Source organism: Typopeltis vanoorti, chromosome 20, assembly GCF_054136105.1.
Source record: "Typopeltis vanoorti isolate ZY-2024b chromosome 20, IOZ_Tvanoo_1.0, whole genome shotgun sequence".
Taxonomy (NCBI): Eukaryota; Metazoa; Arthropoda; class Arachnida; order Uropygi; family Thelyphonidae; genus Typopeltis; species Typopeltis vanoorti.
The window spans coordinates 76,870,818-76,890,663 of record NC_143568.1 but is presented as its reverse complement, the minus strand read 5'-3'; the positions used below and the strand labels follow the sequence as shown (position 1 = coordinate 76,890,663).

At 35.4% G+C, this 19,846-nt stretch overlaps 1 protein-coding gene across 1 annotated transcript in view; it reads right to left on the bottom strand.

Moving 5' to 3' along the window:
- Nucleotides 1–19,846, bottom strand: part of LOC150095580 (apolipophorins-like) — a 77,853-nt gene that overhangs the window by 38,424 nt on the left and 19,583 nt on the right. Inside the window, exons 6-20 of the mRNA XM_090409882.1 lie at nucleotides 18,728–18,926; nucleotides 18,365–18,611; nucleotides 17,080–17,245; nucleotides 16,777–16,959; nucleotides 16,481–16,630; nucleotides 15,987–16,134; nucleotides 15,518–15,801; nucleotides 14,731–14,910; nucleotides 14,484–14,624; nucleotides 14,175–14,380; nucleotides 13,778–13,957; nucleotides 11,169–11,433; nucleotides 10,541–10,697; nucleotides 8,369–8,632; nucleotides 1,055–3,861 (exon numbers count right to left, since the gene is read on the bottom strand). Coding sequence (XP_090266008.1) covers nucleotides 1,055–3,861; nucleotides 8,369–8,632; nucleotides 10,541–10,697; nucleotides 11,169–11,433; nucleotides 13,778–13,957; nucleotides 14,175–14,380; nucleotides 14,484–14,624; nucleotides 14,731–14,910; nucleotides 15,518–15,801; nucleotides 15,987–16,134; nucleotides 16,481–16,630; nucleotides 16,777–16,959; nucleotides 17,080–17,245; nucleotides 18,365–18,611; nucleotides 18,728–18,926 — 5,577 coding nt within the window. The remainder of the gene's footprint in view (nucleotides 1–1,054; nucleotides 3,862–8,368; nucleotides 8,633–10,540; nucleotides 10,698–11,168; nucleotides 11,434–13,777; nucleotides 13,958–14,174; nucleotides 14,381–14,483; nucleotides 14,625–14,730; nucleotides 14,911–15,517; nucleotides 15,802–15,986; nucleotides 16,135–16,480; nucleotides 16,631–16,776; nucleotides 16,960–17,079; nucleotides 17,246–18,364; nucleotides 18,612–18,727; nucleotides 18,927–19,846) is intronic.

The window sequence follows — 19,846 nt, the reverse complement described above, 5'->3', positions numbered from 1 at the left end:
GAAATAAGTTCACGAAGTTCATCTATGCTCTTTCTGCAGTATGCATCATTCTGGCTATCTTAGATTACGATTAATACTCGTGTGGACTGCGTCCACATAAGTTTCACTTATGCGGACGCAGTCCATACAAATTTTAATAAAGCGATGGGCACATTCTTATTTTCAAATAATCAAGTTCATTTATTATTTCAAAAGATGATACAGCACCCGATACCCTTTTATCTGAGAAATCGGGTGACGATGTTTCAGAATTTTGCTTTTTAATGTTCGGTCAGGTGGAATTGCACTTCGTAAAATCATTACCATGTTGGCCTCCAATCTTCAATCTTGAATGACTCTTTTACTGTCGACATAGTTATAACTGTTTCCAATAATAGATCATGCCGTTCGATTACCACACGCTAAGGAGAACACCTGTTCTTATTTCCTTTCTGACCACTCTTACTCGGATTTCATGGATAACTCACTTGTTCTCTTCTTGCCAAACATTTAGTTTAAAAAATATTCCTTTCCTTTATTATAAGGTTTTAGTTTTATCTTATACGTCTCTTTCACACTTATCTTTTTCCCCCTAATTATCAAACGCTTTAACCCATTCCCTCAGTTCCCCAGAACAAATAACATGCGTACCCACACTAATGTACAAAGAATATAAATTAAGATTTGCTGTTGATTCAGAGACATCATCTACTCCCAGCAAGTACAACGTCTTCATGATAACTTTCAAGGAAATTTGGCAAATACTAGATGTGTTTTTTTTAATAACGTGAGTCAAACTCTGGAGGCGTGATTGAATAAAAATTCCAGGATTACTGCTGCTGGATTCACCAGATCACATTACCACCTTCCTCAGAACCAATGTAAATTTATTTATAAGTATGAAATTTAAATGCTTTTGACACACTTAGAGAGGAAACAGATTCCATGTAGTTCTATGTTTGTGTTTAAAACGGGGGAGGGGGAGCATTTACTTATTGGGTGGTAATGTCTAAGTTTTAAAGAATTATACATGGTGAAAAATGATCAAAGATAAAGTATCAACATTTTCTCCTACCTTTTCTAGTATTGGATGGCTGATTGTAACAGTCGTTTCGGCATGGAAATTTTCCGTTGTATCTTGAGTCTTCCTTACTCCATGTATTATTAATTTCCTATTAGGTTGTCTTTGCTCATCAGCAAGCACCTCGAGGTAGAATTCTGCAGGCGCTCCAGAAGCAGTAACAGTGTTTCCTTTCAAGCTCATTACTCTTGAAGGAAGGTTGATGATGAGTCCATAGCCAGTTCTATCGTCCTTTGATTCAAAATTAAAATCGTAACCGAATTTCTTCTTTTTGGTGTCGACGAGTAGTTTACTCTTGATCCCAGAATCGCTATTTGTCAGTAAGAAGAAGACAGTGACATCCAGACCAGATTTGTTTTTTACAAAGAGTTTCAACTGATGGGAGTCCTTGGAACGTGATCTGTCAACTTCGTAGTTACCCTCAATAGTTAAGCAGCTTGAGGGACTGTCCGAAAAACAGACATTAATTTTAGGACGTACCCCTTTGTTGGTGGTAACTGTGTTAATGGTTGCTTGCATAGGCTTTACGATTCCTCGAACCTTGATGGTATACTCTCTCTCATCCTCAGACTTAATGACATTGTCAATCTTAACGACGAGCAGATCGGTTTCTCTGTGTCGATATATGTAGTTAATCTCGAATCCTCCTGAGGATCTTTCGAAGTGAAATTTTTCATAAAGCACATCTTCAAAATTCTTCTGCAGCCCAGCTTCGTATTTGATTCTATATCGATCGCTAGCTGCTTTCACATATCCTCCAATTGATGGGGTGACTGATGTGGAAATCGATGCCTGACCTTCGAATTTACCGCGATCGATATAAACAACGTCAAAATTCACATCATATTTCTTCTCTCTGTTCACTTCCAACAGGTTTTTGAAAGCAGTCTTTGTTGTACTAAATTCGTAAGCAATTTCATACTTGAGAGCACGCAAAGCTTGGTGAGGCGTCCTCATAAGATATCTCATGCTAACGCCATGACCTCTGTTTTCCAAAGATGTCGTTACCTCATACTTCTTTCCTGTACTTGGAGATATATCAAGGTTGAAGTTAAATGAATTGGCATTGTACTCGCCGTTTATAGATGCCTGTTCGGATTTCCAAGAAGGATGGGGTGTGGTGATCAGAATACGACCCCTGATACTCCCTGCTCCGTAGTGATGAGTGCGAGAGTAATCCAGTTTGGCTGTGTAGGTTTTTTTATGTGCCATCTGTAGGCGTCCGTCAAAATTCAGTATCCTTGAATTTGGGGTAAACTCAGACGAGTGAGTGTATGAAATTTCTTTTTTGTCAAGGTGATGGTAAATAGAAGACACAGTAAGCTTACCAGCCGTTTCAATGCGTGTTCCCACTCTCTTAAACTTGCCTGTGGCCTGGGTCCTAAATTTTTCGACGTTATTATGCTTGTAGCTTAGTAGAGAATTCATTGTCTCATCAGTGATGTCGTAATGGAAAGTTGCATATATAGGGTAATTGTAATCGCCTTCTACCGACAACTGAATATTATGAGGGCCTTGCAGGAAATCGTAGGTGATTTCGCTCTTGTAGTCTACTTTGAGAGAATCAGCATAATTTATTTTCGTGTGAAGAGTGCGTTTTTCTGGAAACAGATTAAGTTCTGCAGAAGTGGTTAGTTTACGAGATGGATCTCTGTCGGCATCCCAAGAGACATCAGCATTAATAATATGACGGGTAGGTTCGTGGTTGCGATTTACTGTTCCAGTAATATGCCTTGGAGGGGTTGTCTTGGTGCGAAAGTCAAACTGTGTCGAGCGACTACGATCTGTTTGTCTCATCTTGATATGCCCTTCCAGTAAGGGACTCTTCAAGTTGAGCTCTGCTCCTGAAGGGTGATATTTCAAGTCATAGGAATATATCGTTTTTCCTTTATAGGAGGTTTGAGAACGAATGTCAAGACCGTCATTTGTCTGTATGTACACAAATTTCTTCTCTAAAACAGGACGACCATTAGGATCAATAGAGGTGAACTCAAGTTCATGATGAATCTTAGCGTCATTGCTCTTTCTCTTGTACAGATAATTCAAAGTACGATGTGATCCTTTCTGCCACTGTAAGAAACTCTGTCCATGAAATTCATTAGGGGAACGTTCTTCTAATTCGTCTCTGTAAATGATCTGTCTTCCAGGATACTCGAATTTGTAGCTCACACTCGCTTTAATAGGTCTGGTATACTGATATTGGGAATTCACTTCTGCAATAAGTAATTGCTCTTTATTAAACTTCACGTCAGTCTTAAGAAGATATCGAGGATTGCTTTTAAAATCCCATTCTGTGTCCAAGTTCAGTGCAAAGTCAATATCCAAAGCTGGTGCTTTGAGAAGAATTTTGTTCTTGGAACTCGCCTGTTCATTCTCCCAGTATTTACCTCCAAGTGTACTCACTTGGAAAAAATGTACAAAATGCTGTTGGTCATGTAGATTTTCACCATATCGTAGAGTGACATCATTCTCTAAATGTTCCCCTGGCTTTCTTTGTAAATCCCAGCTGAGCTGAAAGTTATATTCTGGATACTGTGACATTTGAACCTCAGTAACTGATGTTACTTTAATAAGATGTTGCGTACTAAGATTTTGCACTTTAGAATTGAGTTTGAAGGTATGGCGACTGTAACCAGGCACTACGTATTCAATAGCAGTATCCTTTGAAAATATTTTGCCATGCTTTTCCGTAGTACCGCGAATTCTTGCAGTTATTATTGGCGTCTTTATTCTGAAATCAGTTTGGATTTTAAACTTCGAATCTTTAGTCCATTGAATTCCACCTTCCTTGTCTAATGTACCTTTAGAAAAAGAAAATAAAAACGTTACTATTGTAATACGGAATTCATATTTAGTATTTAATTTAATACTATTATTAAATAAAAGCATGCTATTATTCCACTGAACTAGACAGGCCTTTTCAAGACGTGCATAGCTCGATGGAAGTGGCGCTTGAATCCTCTGCGCTAGGGAACCTGAAGATAGACTTCAGTTCAAGTCTACTCGCCGACTGGAGAAACTTTTTCTTAGTTGATATCTTAGTTAGTTGATATCTGACATGGGCAAGCAAATGAGTTTACTGGACGAAAAACCCAAGTTTCCAGGTAAAAAAATTCGCTTGCCCATGCCCAGATATGAAAAAAGAACCCATATTATTTCAGAGAACCCTAACATGATATGTTACTGTTAGATCTCTTCATGGGTTGCCAATTAGAATTAGTGATAGTCATGGGCTAGTTATTTCTGATTGGCTACCGGTGGAGATTGAACTGCCCACTCAGTATCCAAATGCTAGATGATGTTAAAAGGCCTCCTCTACTCCCTATAAGGGAATAAAAGCGTTAACTGAATTATTTATTTTATTTTTGTGATAAATATTTGTCTTCCTGGTTGGCCGAGTACCTGGAATATCCGCTTTTCAAATAATAGGTCTAGGTTATGAATGGGTTCGAATCCCACAGTGGGCATGGATGTTTGTAAATGCCTCTTGGTTGTAGACGAATATTGTCAAGACATATATGAGACAACCACCAACTCGGTCATTGAAGTCTTGGGATAGTTTAAAAAATCTCTATGGTTGGTTTCTATAGCAGATTAGCAGAGCTTCTGGATTATCTAAATCTCAACCCGTGTACTGATTATTGTATACGACAGATTTGCCTTTAGTAGTGATATTTACATATATATGTATCGTTTCATATTTATTTATTTATTTTTTGGGAGTAATTAACAGTCGTCATCATTATTGGCAGTTGTAGCTTGTAAACAGCTGCTGCTCCGTCCGGAGATGATTAATATTAGGCCGATGCGTCCGGAGACGGTTGATATTAGGCCATTGCGTGATCTACATGACTTTTGCACATTCGTTCCTGTGCTTGGAACTTTTGCCCATGCAAGGTGACTCATTTCTTTTGTTTGCTTTTGAGTTTCTTGAAACGCCATGAAGTTATCTCTGAGCGTTTTTTTTTTTTTTTTGCCTCCGCTTGCTCTTTGGCCTTTTTTGCAATTCCAAGGTAAGATTTGGAAAGGGAGTATATGCTAATGTATGGCATAACGAATCTAGTTAAGTTAATAATCATTACTCTAATATTTGTGCAGTTCACTCAAAACATTGATGTTAGTACTCACGCCTGAATTTTGAGGATTCTTCGAAGACAGCGTTGGTCGTGTTTTTTCAGGTATGTGGTCGAAGTTTCACAACCAAACAACAATGTTAGAATGATATCAGCCTAATATAGCAAGACTTTGTGTTTGCAGCTGGGATGTCCCAGTCATCAAAAACTCGTTAAATGTCTAAAAGATGAACAGCGCATTTCTAAAGGCACTGATTATTCTAGGTCGCTTAAGGGTCAAAACTAGATAATCTGGAGGGGACTTCCACATAACCTTTAACCTAATTCCTCATTAACCTAATTAAGATTAACCTTTCTAAGCTAATTATGCTAATTCCTTATTAAACTAATTAATAAACTCATTAAGAGGCATTCCTTATGCCTCTCCACATGTAACCTAATGCCGTTCTCACTTTTCGTGGCATGTCATTAGTAAGCATCCGACAGATACTGAGGGAACCTTCATGATGAAATTTCGATGCTGGCTAGGGTGTCTTCTGATCAAACAAGGCTCACTTTTATCATCAGGGAACGGGCGAACAATGAAAAATGGCAGCTGCTGGAACAATCTCAATATTAACAGACTTGAAGTAACGACTAGTCTGTGTTTATCAACATAATAAGCATTAACGCAGTTGAACTGATAGAAGAACTGGGAAAGTATCACATTGAATAATTTGTATTACTGAAACGAAGAAGAGTAAATATAGATATAGGGTGCTATATTCAAACAATAGTGATCAGGAAAATTAAGGCGTAGCGACAGCATTCGACACCGAATACGAAAATACATTTCTTGACTTTCAGGCAGTTTCAATTTCAAGTAGAGTTATGTGAGTAAATTTCAAAACGAGGAATTGGACAATGAAATACCTCTTTGTACCTATGGTCCCAAAACGAAGGTTCTCAAATGGAAGAAGCGCAGGAATTTTTCCAGTCATTAGAGCAGGCAGCTAACAAAGAAAGTGAAAAAAGCTGGTCCTTGTGGGAGATATACACAACAAGGTAAGAAATGAATACTAGGCATACAGAAATATTTTGGGAAATTTTATAGAAAATGTTGTAGCAAGCTAATAATAATAGTAAGTACCTGCTGAATTTCTGGACACAGACTAGTCGTTATTTACACTGTATTTTAACAGAAACGTTTACACAAAATCACATGGAGAGAACTCACAACACAAAAGAAAAGCCTTTTTGATTATATTATCCTTAATAGTGATATTCACACACTGATTCAGGATGCAAGAATGTACAGAGGATTTGAAATTGGAAGTGGCCATTACTTAGTTCTAAGTAAGGTAAAAATAAATATCACATTGACTAGAAAACTATGGAATTATAAGTTCAGCTTTTATAGGTGAACCCGTTATTCGAGAATAAATTAAAGAGTTCAAAAACAAGAACCAAACTTTGGCATTGCAGTGGCACTTCGAAGAAAACATTCATTTATTCAGCTGGAGAGGCATGTGCAAAAGTTGTCGGAAGGGATAGAAAAATCAGAACTCCGTTGTCGATGTAAGATATTAAAGACGCATTCACGAAAAAGAAAAAAGCCTATCCCAAGTACTTTACATAATACCCTAGTTAAGCAAAATTCAAGGAAAGGCTTTTGTAAGAATATAGAATATAAATACTTAGTTGAAGTTTAGGGGCCATGTGGTAAAGAGTTTGCAAATACAACTCAAAAGATAATTGCAATGCTGAAACCAACGCTCACATAATAAGGCCTTGATAAGACCTCACTTGGACTATTGTGCGCAGGTCTGGTCTCCTAGTTTACGTTGTGATTCTGATATATTAGAGAGAGTACAAAGGAGAGTGTTAAAAATGATATCAGGATTGTGGAATACTGATATGAAAACAGATTGAGAATTTGTAGACTGCAGACACTAGCAAACAGGAGAAAGAGGAGTGATATGATTGAGAAGTACAAACTTCTGAAAGGGTCATACAGGATTTCAATTGATGGAATTTTTCAATTTATGGAGGGTGTGGAAAGAAAGAGAGGGGGCATCCTTGGAAGCTGCGAATGATGGCCGTCAAGAAGGGTGTGAGGACTAGATTTTTCTCTCAGAGGGTGGTGCGTGATTGGAATGGATTGCCTTTGGATTTTGTGAGTGCAAAGTTCATATCTGAACATTTCTGGTCTAATATCATCTTGAATTGCCTTTCCACATTTTAGGATTTTGATAATGTTTTCTATCTCAAGTACTATACTGATTTTGAAAGAAGTTTGAATGAAACAAGCATCGATAGGCAAATGGCAGAAAATATTCAAGAGGAAAATGCAATCAAGAACACATATCAGTACAGTACTTGAGATAGAAAAAATTATCAAAATCCTAAAATGTGGAGAGGGAAATAAAGATGAGGAGCTTTCCTTCCAGAACCTTGGATTTTTCAATCCGCAAAACAGACTTTCCTGTTTTGTGGAAGAATACATCCAATTAATACGCATAAAACAGTGTGATTAGCCCTATATACTTAGTTCTTTCTCTAATAACTCAAACTACATCATATCAAATCTATCCATTTTTTCTTTAGGTATTTTCATGAGTATATATTCTCCAGCTGGCTTCCGTCCTTCCTACACTTTCCTATGAGAACGTAATCAACTGCTTCTGATCACATTCATTCACGGTCCAACTTCAAACCAACCGAATACACTTCTACTTAGCTCACTTCCATTGTGCTTATGTTCAGAGAAAATTTCAGTAGGTGCTTCCTATCTTCTTAACCTCTTGTCCCACACCGTGCTAATATACTTTCGATCCCGACATAACTCGCATGTGCGATGATTATAATAAAAAGTATATTGACAATATTCACATTGAAATGAATAGGCCTAATAATGATAACTAAATATTGTCCCTTCTCAGTGAACAATCCTTGTTGGTGGATCTCTTTTTCCATATGCACCGAGATGGAGTAAATATATCTTAAAATTAAAATGAATAATAGTTTAACTAAGGAAAATTATTACTCAGTCTCTCTTTAACTACTTCTATTTTAACCACCTTTCTGAATTTGGAGGGAAAAAATAATACTCTAAAGAACTGGTTATGGCTAACACTTCATTGCACTCTTTTTTATAACAGTGTGTTTGTTTAGCAGTAAGAGTCTAAATGTGATTATTTTCTGCAAGCTAACAAGATACAATCATGAAGTAATTCGACGTATCTATTCAGCTTACCTGATATTTGGAAAGGCTCATTTTGTGGCTTATTCGCTTGTATGTCCACTTTTATTTGTTCCTTTGGTCCCGACTGATGTGTTACCGAACCATGTATTCTGAAAGTCTCTCTTCCTGGCCAAGTAATTTCTACCGTTGGTGTGTATTGTTTATGGGAAGCATCGCTTTGCATTTCCAAATCTGCACTGAAACCATATTGACGGGTTCTGTCCACTGTCACCGCCACCTTTGCACGCAGCAGATCTGGACGACTGATGAAATCACCTGTGTCATGAAGAGAATTGGATTTCAATGCTGTTATTATTATTATTATTATTATTATTATTATTATTATTATTATTATTATTATTATGTTATAGAAAAGCAGCTTTTTATAGAAATTCAACATATCAGTACTGCCAATACGATTTTTGTAATAATTCAATTAACTGATTTTCATTTTGTTTCTTTGTATAAATTATCTTTATGCGTGTCGAGTTTGTAGAAGTAAATTGACCAAAACCAAATGGTAAGGATATGAACTGTGGGTATTGCACTGATGTCGTATGGTCAAAATTTATAGAGAATTTTGACAGTATTTCTTCTTCTTTTTTTTAACAAATAGAAAAAAATGCATTTTATGATTACTAGCTTATCCAGAACTAAATATCATTTTATATAATCAAATTGATGTCATTCGTCGGCAAAGAGTATTTCTGCTAAAAGAATTCAGCTGTGCGTACGTAGACGGAGATAGATAGAGAGGGAGGGGGAGGGTGTGTGTGTGTGTGTGTGAAACAAAGAGAGAGGAAATCAGTGAGTGGGTGTGGGTGAGAGAGAGAGAGAGAGAGAAATCTAATTTTGCAATTACATTAGTTACTCAATATAATGAAATGATTAATAGGATAATAACCAATTCGGAGATATATCCGAATTATTATTCGGGTATATTTACGATCGAAATTGTCTATACACGTGCAGTGATATTATATCGAAGTTAGCACTGATCTTTATTCAATAATTTCTTAAATTGAGTTGAATTTTTAAAATTATATCCTTTTTAAATGAGATGAACTTCATCTTCTAGTAAGCAGGGAAGACCACTTCCCAAATGAAGGCCTGAAGTGGCTTGAAAATTTTCATTGTTTGGTCTCTAGAACAGGGTTTCTGTAAAATATTTTAAAAAATACAAAAAAAAAAGATACACAAATTTAATAAAATGTGAAAAACCTAGCCCACCCGCAGGTCTAATGCTATAGGTTTACAACATTTACTAGGTAAGAGTTACATAAAATATATGAACCACGTTAACGCCTTATTACTCGAGAACCATGTTAACGCCTTATTTCAGTCAGTCGATGTTTTGTTTCGATGAAACTCCCATTCATTTATCAATTAATTATATTATTCAATAATTGTCTGCATTGATGAATTGATGATTTTGTTGTATTTTTATGAGTTCTTTGTTCGGTTAACAGTGGCTCTGTTTCATGGAATACAAACCAAGCAGTGTTGCTAAAGTGTGGCATGCATAATTAACAAATCCACTTAAAATGAACTTCACGTATTTAAGTCTCGTTATATATCGACGTTCATTTATTAAAAACACTACGAAAAATATTTTTATCAGCTAACTGAATTATATGAATAAAGGACTATGCTAAAGCATGCATGCATATGTAAGACGGTGCATGTATGCATGCGTGTGTGTGTGTGTGTGTGTGTGTGTGTGTGTGTGTGTGTGTGTGTGTGTGTGTGTGTGTGTGTGTGTGTGTGTGTGTGTGTGTGTGTGTGTGTGTGTGTGTGTGTGTGTGAGAGAGAGAGAGAGAGAGAGAGAGAGAGAGAGAGAGAGAGAGAGAGAGAATTCTTGTATATATGATGAGGTAACAAGCCAAAAATGACTGGGCATATGAATTAGATTAACCGTTCTGAAAGAAAGCACTAAATAAACAATTCGTTCGTTGATGTTATACATTTAACTCTTAAGCATACAAGGGAATTTCAAATATTATTTATTTATTATATTCTTTATTGCAAACGACAGATCAGGCTGTTTCACCTATAGCTAAAGTTAACTTAAAGATGAAATTCATTTCAGCTGCACAAATATAATCACGTTAAGAATTTTTATAAAAGTTTTCGTCATTTAATGCATGTTCACTTCACTATCTGATATCCTTTTCACACACTTACCACTTGCTTCGATCATCGAAATTGGACATTGATAGTTAATCTTGAGGGCTTGTTCCTCTTTCCTGTGTGTAGCAAGACGCACTTCTATTAAATGTTTCCTATTAATTCTGGATCCAGGTGTGTCAAACAAGAGCTTGTAAACCTGCTCTGCCTGAGCCTACATAAATTACACAGAAAGTAACTAATTTAAGATAACATTATTAAGCGTGAAAAAAAATTACTAGGGATATTAGAACCAAGGAGTGCATAATCATGTCCTGATTCAAACAAAGAATAGTAAATAAAGGAATGGGATTATCTACAAACAAACAGAGATAATGCATGATGATATAATGAGTTATCAGTTGTTGAGAAATAAGTGAAATTTAAGAAAATGTTAAATAAAAAATTAAATCGTCATGATTTTTAAGAGGGGAAAGGTCATATTTTAATTTCGTTCGTATCCAGAGTTGATTAAACATACTACTAAGTTGCTACTGACTATTATTAACTGAATTTTAATTAAATGGCAAATTTAATTTAAAAAAAAAAACTCAAATTCTAAACCGCTTTCGTTGCTGACAAAACGTAATCAGAATTTTGTGATTTTCGTTTGAACGTAATCAAGTAATGCTTTTTGCCTACATACCTGTGGATTTGCAATCTCTATTGCAAGTTCATAACCTTGTCTGGAGAGATCAGTCTTCTTGGTAGAAACTTCAATATCTAATGGCCCAAGAAGAGGGAAAAATGGAATTTCTTTAGAGATCAGTGGTTTCGGAGATTCGAACTTTACACAGAACTCAATTCCCAATGGTTTAGTGAGAGATGTGGTGCAGTGATCAAGGTTGTGAGTGGGACTCATTTTCACTTCCTTCTCTCGATCATGAGAATCCACTTTATACAACTGACGCCTGTGAAAAACAATTAAGAACGTATTGAGAGAAACAACTACTTGCAGATTAATTACTCCATCAGAATACTAAATAACGTGGCCTAAAGTTTATCAGAGTAGTAGTTAAACTTGGGATTTATTGTTTTAGTCACGAGTAACGGTTTAATTAATCATATTAAAGCATAATTTAGTTTAACTATTTTTCCACCCGCGCTAAATAATTATATTCATATTTGTGATTAGCGTTGATGTACTGAGTCATTGGTGTGTGTGTTAATCTATAAAGTGGGTCCGTTCTGAGGCCAGCTTAATTGTTCGGTCAAAATTTTCAACAGGAAAGGATCCTTTCACTTGTGGCCGAGTGACATATCTGAACAAATATCTAAAAGAAGCTCATGATACAATTCTTAGATTCTCCTTGGGGAATTTGAGTCAGAATCTGTAAAAAGGCTTCTTCCTAATGATCGTGTTACGATAAAATGATATCGCAATTCTTCCTTCCAGTTCTGCGCTCATGCGTAGAACACGTAGGCTTTCCAAAACAGATCTGATGGAATAAGGTAAGTTAATCCTTATTTCTGTAGTTAATTCTTATTTATGTAAATAGCGTGTGTCCCTTTGATCAGTTCGCCTGTTTTGCGGAACAGAAAATCTTGCTAACTCCGTCTGAGACCGGCTAACTCATCTTCAAATGAAAAGCCCTGATAAAGGTTCTTCGAGTCCTAGATAGGACACGACCTCACGGCTTTCCAACTTAAGGCTGTCGTCGAACCTGACTGAGTTATGAAGACTCTGTGTCGCAATTACAGTCGGAAAAAGGAATGCTGGTTAGAGAGCAAATATTCTTTTTTGCAATTACTCAATATTTTTGAATTGTCAAAACATGTTCGTATGCTATGTACGACAATTTTCAGATTTCAGATTTTTTTGCATTTCGAATCCACACTATCCTCTAATTTTGCATATCGAATCTAATAAAGTAATTTGAATAGGAGGATTTATGTGAAATGTAATGTTTTGCATTTTTGCTAATATTCTTCGAGTTACATGAATTATTAAAAATTGACAAGTTTATTAACCTAAATTATGCATGTAGTTACTAAAAATATACTATATTAAATGAAATTTAGCAAGTTATTTTCCATTGAACTGAACAATATTTATTCCCAACAAATTGTAAATATATGTGTGTTGTTTGCGAAGTAATTAAATATAAAATTTGTTGCCTAGATACAAAAAGAACTATTTTATAGATTTTTGCTTTTCTGTAATACTGTTGAATCATTTCATTACGCGTTTTTATTTTGAAATAAAATAAAAAAGCGAGGAATATTAATATTTGAATTTAATTTGACAGTCTTTCAGTTTAATTTAATTTAATTTCTTTAATTTAGCTAATAATTAACTTGGAACGGATGGGACTGAACAGTAGATTAGTTCGCTGGATTGGAGATTGGCTGTCTGATAGGTATCAGCGAGTTGTCTATGGTCTAAGTGTAAGGTTTTGAAATTTGGGAAGCAGAGATGGGATGTAAAGTACACAGTCGGTGAAAATATCTTGGAAGAGGTAGAGGAGTTGAGGGATCTGGGAGTGATTATAGACAAGGACTTAAAATTTTGGGGACATGTTACTAAAATTGTGACGACAACACAGCGAATAATGGGAATGATGCGGAGGACACTGACTTGTAGAAATAAGGATGCTATGGTTCCTTTGTATAAGGCTTTGATCAGGCCACATATGGATTACTGTGCACAGATCTGGTCACCTGGTTTTCAAAAAGATGAAAATGCGTTGGAAAAAGTTCAGAGGCGATTGACTAAGGTGGTTTCTGGTCTCTGGAATATAGAGTATGAAGACAGATTGACGAAATATAATTTGTAGAAATTGGTGGATAGAAGGAGAAAGGGGGGGGGGGATATGATCGAGACATATAAGCTGTTAAGAGGTTTTACCAAATTAATGTCGAGGAGGTTTTTCACAGAATGGGTGAAGATAGCAGGAGAACAAGAAGTCATCCCTGGAAGCTGTATAAGGAGGGTGCGAGCAAGGGAGTGAGGAGCAGGTTTTTTTTTTTGCATGGAGAGTGGCGAGTAATTGGAATGTATTGACCGAGAGTGTGGTGAGCCCAGAGACAGTAAATATATTTAAGGCACGGTATGATAAACTGTGTGTAGAACAGTGTACCTCCCACGATGAGTCTTTGACTCCATGGAGGTTTTTATAATAATAATAATAATAATTTAATAAAATAAATAATTTTCATTGAAATTTTAATGAATCAACATTGTAGTCTATTACTGTAATTAAGTCATAAGTAAATAAAATTATTTAAGAAAAATTATTCCCAATTTTCACTTACTTAATGCTGAAGATCTCAGTTTTATCTGTAGGCATACCAAGGCGAGCATTTATAATACTTCCATCTTTGATTTCAAGCTTGCCTTCGATATCGGAAGATGTGTGAAGCGTCGTGACGACTTTAAGACCAGGTGCGGAATCTGATTTAATACCTAGAAGGACGCTTAGCTCGACAACAGAACTAGAAAAAGGTATACCAGATAATTTCATGTAGCATCGATTTATAAATTTAATTTCTTAATTCATTTTATTTAATCTAATAACTTACTTAAGTGAATATTACTAATAGACCCTACAGTATTAAATTAAATTTTCAGTGTCTCTTAACTTTATTATTTTAATTAAAAATGATGCAATAAAAATTAGAATATAATTAATCCTGGAAAGGCTTTCTTTACCTTGGTTGAATATGTCCATCAATATCACAATTACTTGGAGAAGAGCTTAGTCCTTGGATATCAAATCTGCCGTCAATCTTTAGTCCGACTGTGGCACTACCATTTATGTCTAGCATGTAAGCCCTTCCGGTAATACTAGGTACAAGTATTGTAGTGTCCAGGAACATTATGCTTCTGGCAAGATCAACCTTCTGATTTCTTGCCAGCTAAAATAAGAAATTTGAACATTTGTCAGTTTCAAGCATTATAATTTGACAATTATAAGACAATTAGTAAAGTTTATTTAATTCTAGAGCTCCACATTCTTACCTCACTTAAAATATTTTGACTGTTGAAGTTCTTCCAAAATCGAAGATCGTCTCGATTGCGGAATCTGAAAGAACCTAGTTCATTGCCAAATATCTTGAAATAGAGTGAACCTTGAGGATTGTTGGGAGTTGCGATGTTAACCTGTGAATGAAAACAAATACGTAATAAATTTTAAACGGAAAAGGAAAACAAAGAATTAGGAAAAGAAAAAGCTCCAAGTGCAAATAGAAAAAAAACAATGTCTTACCCTCTCATCCAGCAGATCTAGTTTGGGTTGATATTGAGCAGACCGTTTTGTTCTCACCCTATTTTCATCTTCATCAGCATCAGTAAAAAGTAACTCTGATAGCGAATTTTTTGAGAGAAAACCATGAGGTCCGAATAGACTTTCAAGGGTATGCTCCAGTCCCTCTACCCTGCCACCAATCTACAAATAAAAGCCTCAGCATCAAATTACATCAAATTAAGTGACCGTGAATATAATAATGTACGTAAACAAAATTTTCATTTATTGCAATATTTAAAACGTGATTAAATTATTATTACATCGATTCGGAAAATCAATAAAATATAGAAATTATTACAATAAATTGTAGCAAAATTACCAAGTAAATAAAAATCAAAAGATTCCAAAAATATAATTTATAATAAATTAAAATTTATCATTAAGGAACGGTTGAATTCCCAGAATAGTACAATTATTTCCAGGCTCACCCCTTGCGAGCACTGTGGACACATCCATAAGTTGCAGATCTGAAGTATGCCCACAGCCCATATTTATTTCAACCCATCTTTTAATCCTCGTTAATCTGTTGACTGTAATAAGCACAACGAAACCTTGTGTATGACGACTTGTACCAAGGATTGGCAACCTCTTTTAGCAGGGCATTGGAGTTTGTTAGTTTTTTATCTCGGGAGGGCAAAACATTCAAGTGAGGGGCTGGATTATGTCAGATAATTTCATTAAAAAGCGAAATAAGTTCTCATAATAAAATGCACTATTTTTTGATGACCTCAAGTATATTTGAACTTACCTCAAATAGATTCACTTGAGATCCAAACAGATCGAAACTGATATTCAGAAATGCCGATCTTGGAAGGAAGGAGCCAGGAGCATAAATTACATTAGCCTCCAAGTTGGTACCAGTGTTGGTGACATCCTTGTAGCTGGACCAATCAATATTAGTAGAATACTTCCAGAAATCAACCGGGAACTTCTCGTCCAATTTAAACTCCCGAACTATTCTACGAGTGTGTTCTTTCATGGGAGCTCTCGTTTCCTTTAAATTACTCAAGTGAGCAAAAATAAAAGATCCAACTGTAGCAAAAAAGAAATATGTTAAAAATTTACCGAAGTTTCATTTACAATAATATGAACTGATCTTCATTGTTATTTGAATATTTAATATTTTATTGTTTAATCCTTTTATAATATTAATAAATTAATTTTAATATTATCAGAATCTAAATATGCAATCACAAAATTTCTTAACAATAATTTACCTTGTTTGCTAGTTTCTTTTTCGTAAATCTCCACAATCTTTTCAACTGTCTTCTTGTCTGGCGATTTCATAATTGCAAGATAAGATGCGATTCTTATTTCTACATTCTCTTCAGTATTACTAAGTAATTCTAAGAATTTTGGGACCTCCTACAATGGACAATATTCTGATAAATATAAGTAGCTTATAAGAAAATATTATTAATTATTAAAAGAAGTTAATTTATCAGTAGTTCATATCACCATATTCGTCTTAGGAAAAATCGTATTATTTATTTACGCACATGATCATTTAATCTTGTTCGTGTCATATGTATGACAACTTTTTACTTCTTATATCAACAGACATGATGGTAAGTTGCAAGAAATTCCTTTTAAAGTGCTCGAGTATATTTTATGCGATACTACTAAAAAGTTACTCGAATTCATAACTATGAACACAATTCATAATTAAGTATCAAAACCGGGAGTTTGAACTGAGAGTTTGCATGTTTACCTCATTGGCCCATGAAGCTCTTCGGAAAGCTTCAATTGCAGACAGTCTTATGGGAATGGAGTTACTGGTGGTGGTAGCACATTCCAAGACGCCCGATAAAGCTTCTCCCAAGGTTCCTAGATTACCAAATGCCTTCAGCGTTAGGATTATCTGTAAAAAAATAAATAAAAAAATCAGAAAATAGAATGGAAAATATGCTCGACACCTAGAACTCATCGAGATTTGAAATACCTTATTGTTAAAATGATCTACCGCTGATAAAAAGCATTATAAACTACTTTTGATTTTTTTTTTACCTGATCTTCTTCCTCTGCATTTGATGCGCGGCATTTGTATCCAAGAAGTTTATGAAGAGATGAAATAATGGTTTGTACCGAACTGGAATGTTGACAATCTGGTTTTTCTTTGCAGAAATTATGAACGAGTGAGGACACTCCAAGAAGTGCCTGACGACGAACATTTTCGGTCTTCAGGAGAGGCTAGAAAACATAGTTAATGGTTAATAAATAAACTGCAGACAATACCTGAATCTAGTAAATCGGAAGGTAGCTGGAGTAAATAAAATAAATGCTTCAAAAAGAATTAGAGCCTTAACGTACTGTCACAGCTTCAATAACTCCTTCATCCACACGTGGGCGAAAGGCAAGCATTGTTAACCAGATATTAATCTTCGCCTCATTTATGTCCTTTGCCTGGATAATTTTCACCATCTGTTGCACAGGACCTGCTGTACCAGCCATGGGAAGAGCATCCACGAAGATATCTCTGCAGAAAGGATATGGAAAGGTAGTTAGTGTACAAAGGAAATTAATACAACGGAATTTTAAGTAATTTAATAGATTAAATATTGTTTCTTCCAGCTTAATATTTTAAATTACTTCGCCTTTGTTTAATTAATTACCTTTAATATAACTAGCAAGTTTGGCCCGGTGTTTCTCGATCTTCAGCTAAATGACCTTATTGTCTATATAATAAACAGTTTTAAATCTAACCTAACGGATTTTTAATTTCTCCCATTTCCTTTCTTAATCTATTGGCCTGAATATAGTCTATAGTCAAACAAGAGTCCCTACACAAAGTTTCGGAGAGTAGGCGAAAGGTACGCTTATTACAACAAAGAATCAAATAAAGAAACATTTGTCTTTGTATAAAGATAAATACTTTTGCTACATCTTTCCAATTATCTCTCATGTGGAAGATAATTAGGAAGAAAGTAATACGCGTACTTTTTGAATGCTTCAAGATAAGCTGCACAAAATGATGCAAGTTCAAATTGTCAATTCATTTCTTGATATATTTAGGAACTTAATGCTTCGTTATTGTCAAGGCTGCTATCGCAACATCTCTCTGATTTCCATCATCTGAAATTGTTTTCCTAAAAATTTTCTTTCTCCTTTTTTAACGGTGATTTTATAATGACTATATTATATATCGTCTGACTGTTTACGGTTATTCTTTATGTGAATTCCACAGATAATAGATTATAAACGTGTTCAGTAATCCTCTAGATAGGCTGAGGGTGAGACAATCCTAAAAATCAAACATGAAATCTTTTTTTAGGTACTGACAAGCAAGGTGATGTTCTCACAACGTAAGATGAAATTTGTCTCCCCCGTAATGACATTCATGCCCTCAGTGGAATCGGAACTCAAGATCTTAGGTTAGAGAGCGGAGGTGCTGTCGACTCGACCAATCAGGCTGGGGTATAGAACTTCATGACATCTACGTAGTCTCATGGAGACTTTTTTTATGACATGAAATTAAGTTATTTTACTTTGTTCAGTAAATTAATTTATTAAATCGAAACCAACTATTAACTAACTGGCTGGATTAATTGATGGATTTTTCTAATATCAGTATGATATGAATAAAAGTGAAACTCACAATGCCTTTGGTGATCTACAACCCTTTCCTTTTTTCAAGGAGTTGTAAATACGTTCGATGCTTGGCGCAGGAACACTCCGTAGTGCACCAACTAAGCTGCTATAAAGGTGAGCGACATCTTCCTGAAGTAGGCCATCGACCTTTGGACAAATATCACGAATAATCGCTAGGACATTGTTTTCCTTGCTTTGATAACTTTCCTTTTCATCATACTCGTACAAAAGATTTTCCCTAGTATGTCCACGCACTGCAACAGATTCATTATATTGTACTTGAGTATCTAATATAAAATTGAAATATTTAATATGAAATAAAATAAAATATAAAATTTAGTATCTTATAACGAAGAAATGGAACTCTTACCTGGTTCTACTCGGGCATTACGTTTCACTTCCGTTAGTTGCAATGTAATCTCTCCCTTTGACGTGGCCACATCCCCATGCCTAGAGAAAGGTCTAAATATATTTTTTTCCTGGCATGTTACTTTCTCTACGATAGAGTTCTTAATAATTTGCGAACAGTGGTGCTCTTCTTCTGCAAAGATCGGAAGGTTGCGGACAGACTGTAAATGGAAACGTCGATCAGAAGAATATTTGTAAAAGTGGCACAAACAATAGCAAGTGGTTGACAAATGATGTGTGTAGTATACGATATAAAGAGTGGAATCATTGAATGAATACATTCCAGTACAACAGTCTAGCTGTATAAGATCAATTAAAATAAGTGTTTGATTCGAAGAGGATGACTTTTACTCGTACGAACACGTTTTGATTAGCTTAACATGCTTTTTTGATATGTTGATAATGACTCCGTAGTAGAATCAAAAGAACGACATCCGACCACCTTCTGTTGTCTTGGATATGAAGGGTATGTTAGCCGTTCCCATGCAGAAGTGGCAGGGTTTTTTAACTCCATTTTTCTTCCCACAAAATAGAAAAATAGGACTAAGAACGTAAGCAATTAGCAGATATATCAGACTATGGAGATAGGATTAAACTGCTCTGTCCTAGTGTGATATCGAAATTACGTGGCCATAGATGCAAGATGATGATAAACTTTGAACCCGATCTTGACATATTTTCATATTTTTCTTGAATTGTTGACTAGTTCTGTTGCAAACAGGACTGTTCTGTCGAGAGAGTAATCACATGAAAAATAACGAAATCCCATATATTTGGCAAATTTATTTGGGATTAGCTATTAAATCGTATAAAATCACATTAAAATAATAAAAACCTATCCTTCCATCCATAATGGATTTATGTCAACCCTCTCTGAGCTGTTTCGAAGTTACGTTTAGCCATAGTGACTTCTTTGCGCAATTTGTGCTCATCGACCATCTGCTCTGCAAGTGCACGAAAATATTTTCCCTTCTTTCAACAGATTTATTAATTTTCCACCACTGTCGGGATAGATCGAATTGGTATTATTGGAATAATCTCAGAACTTAAAATATTGAATCGGGTTTCCTGAATGGCAAGC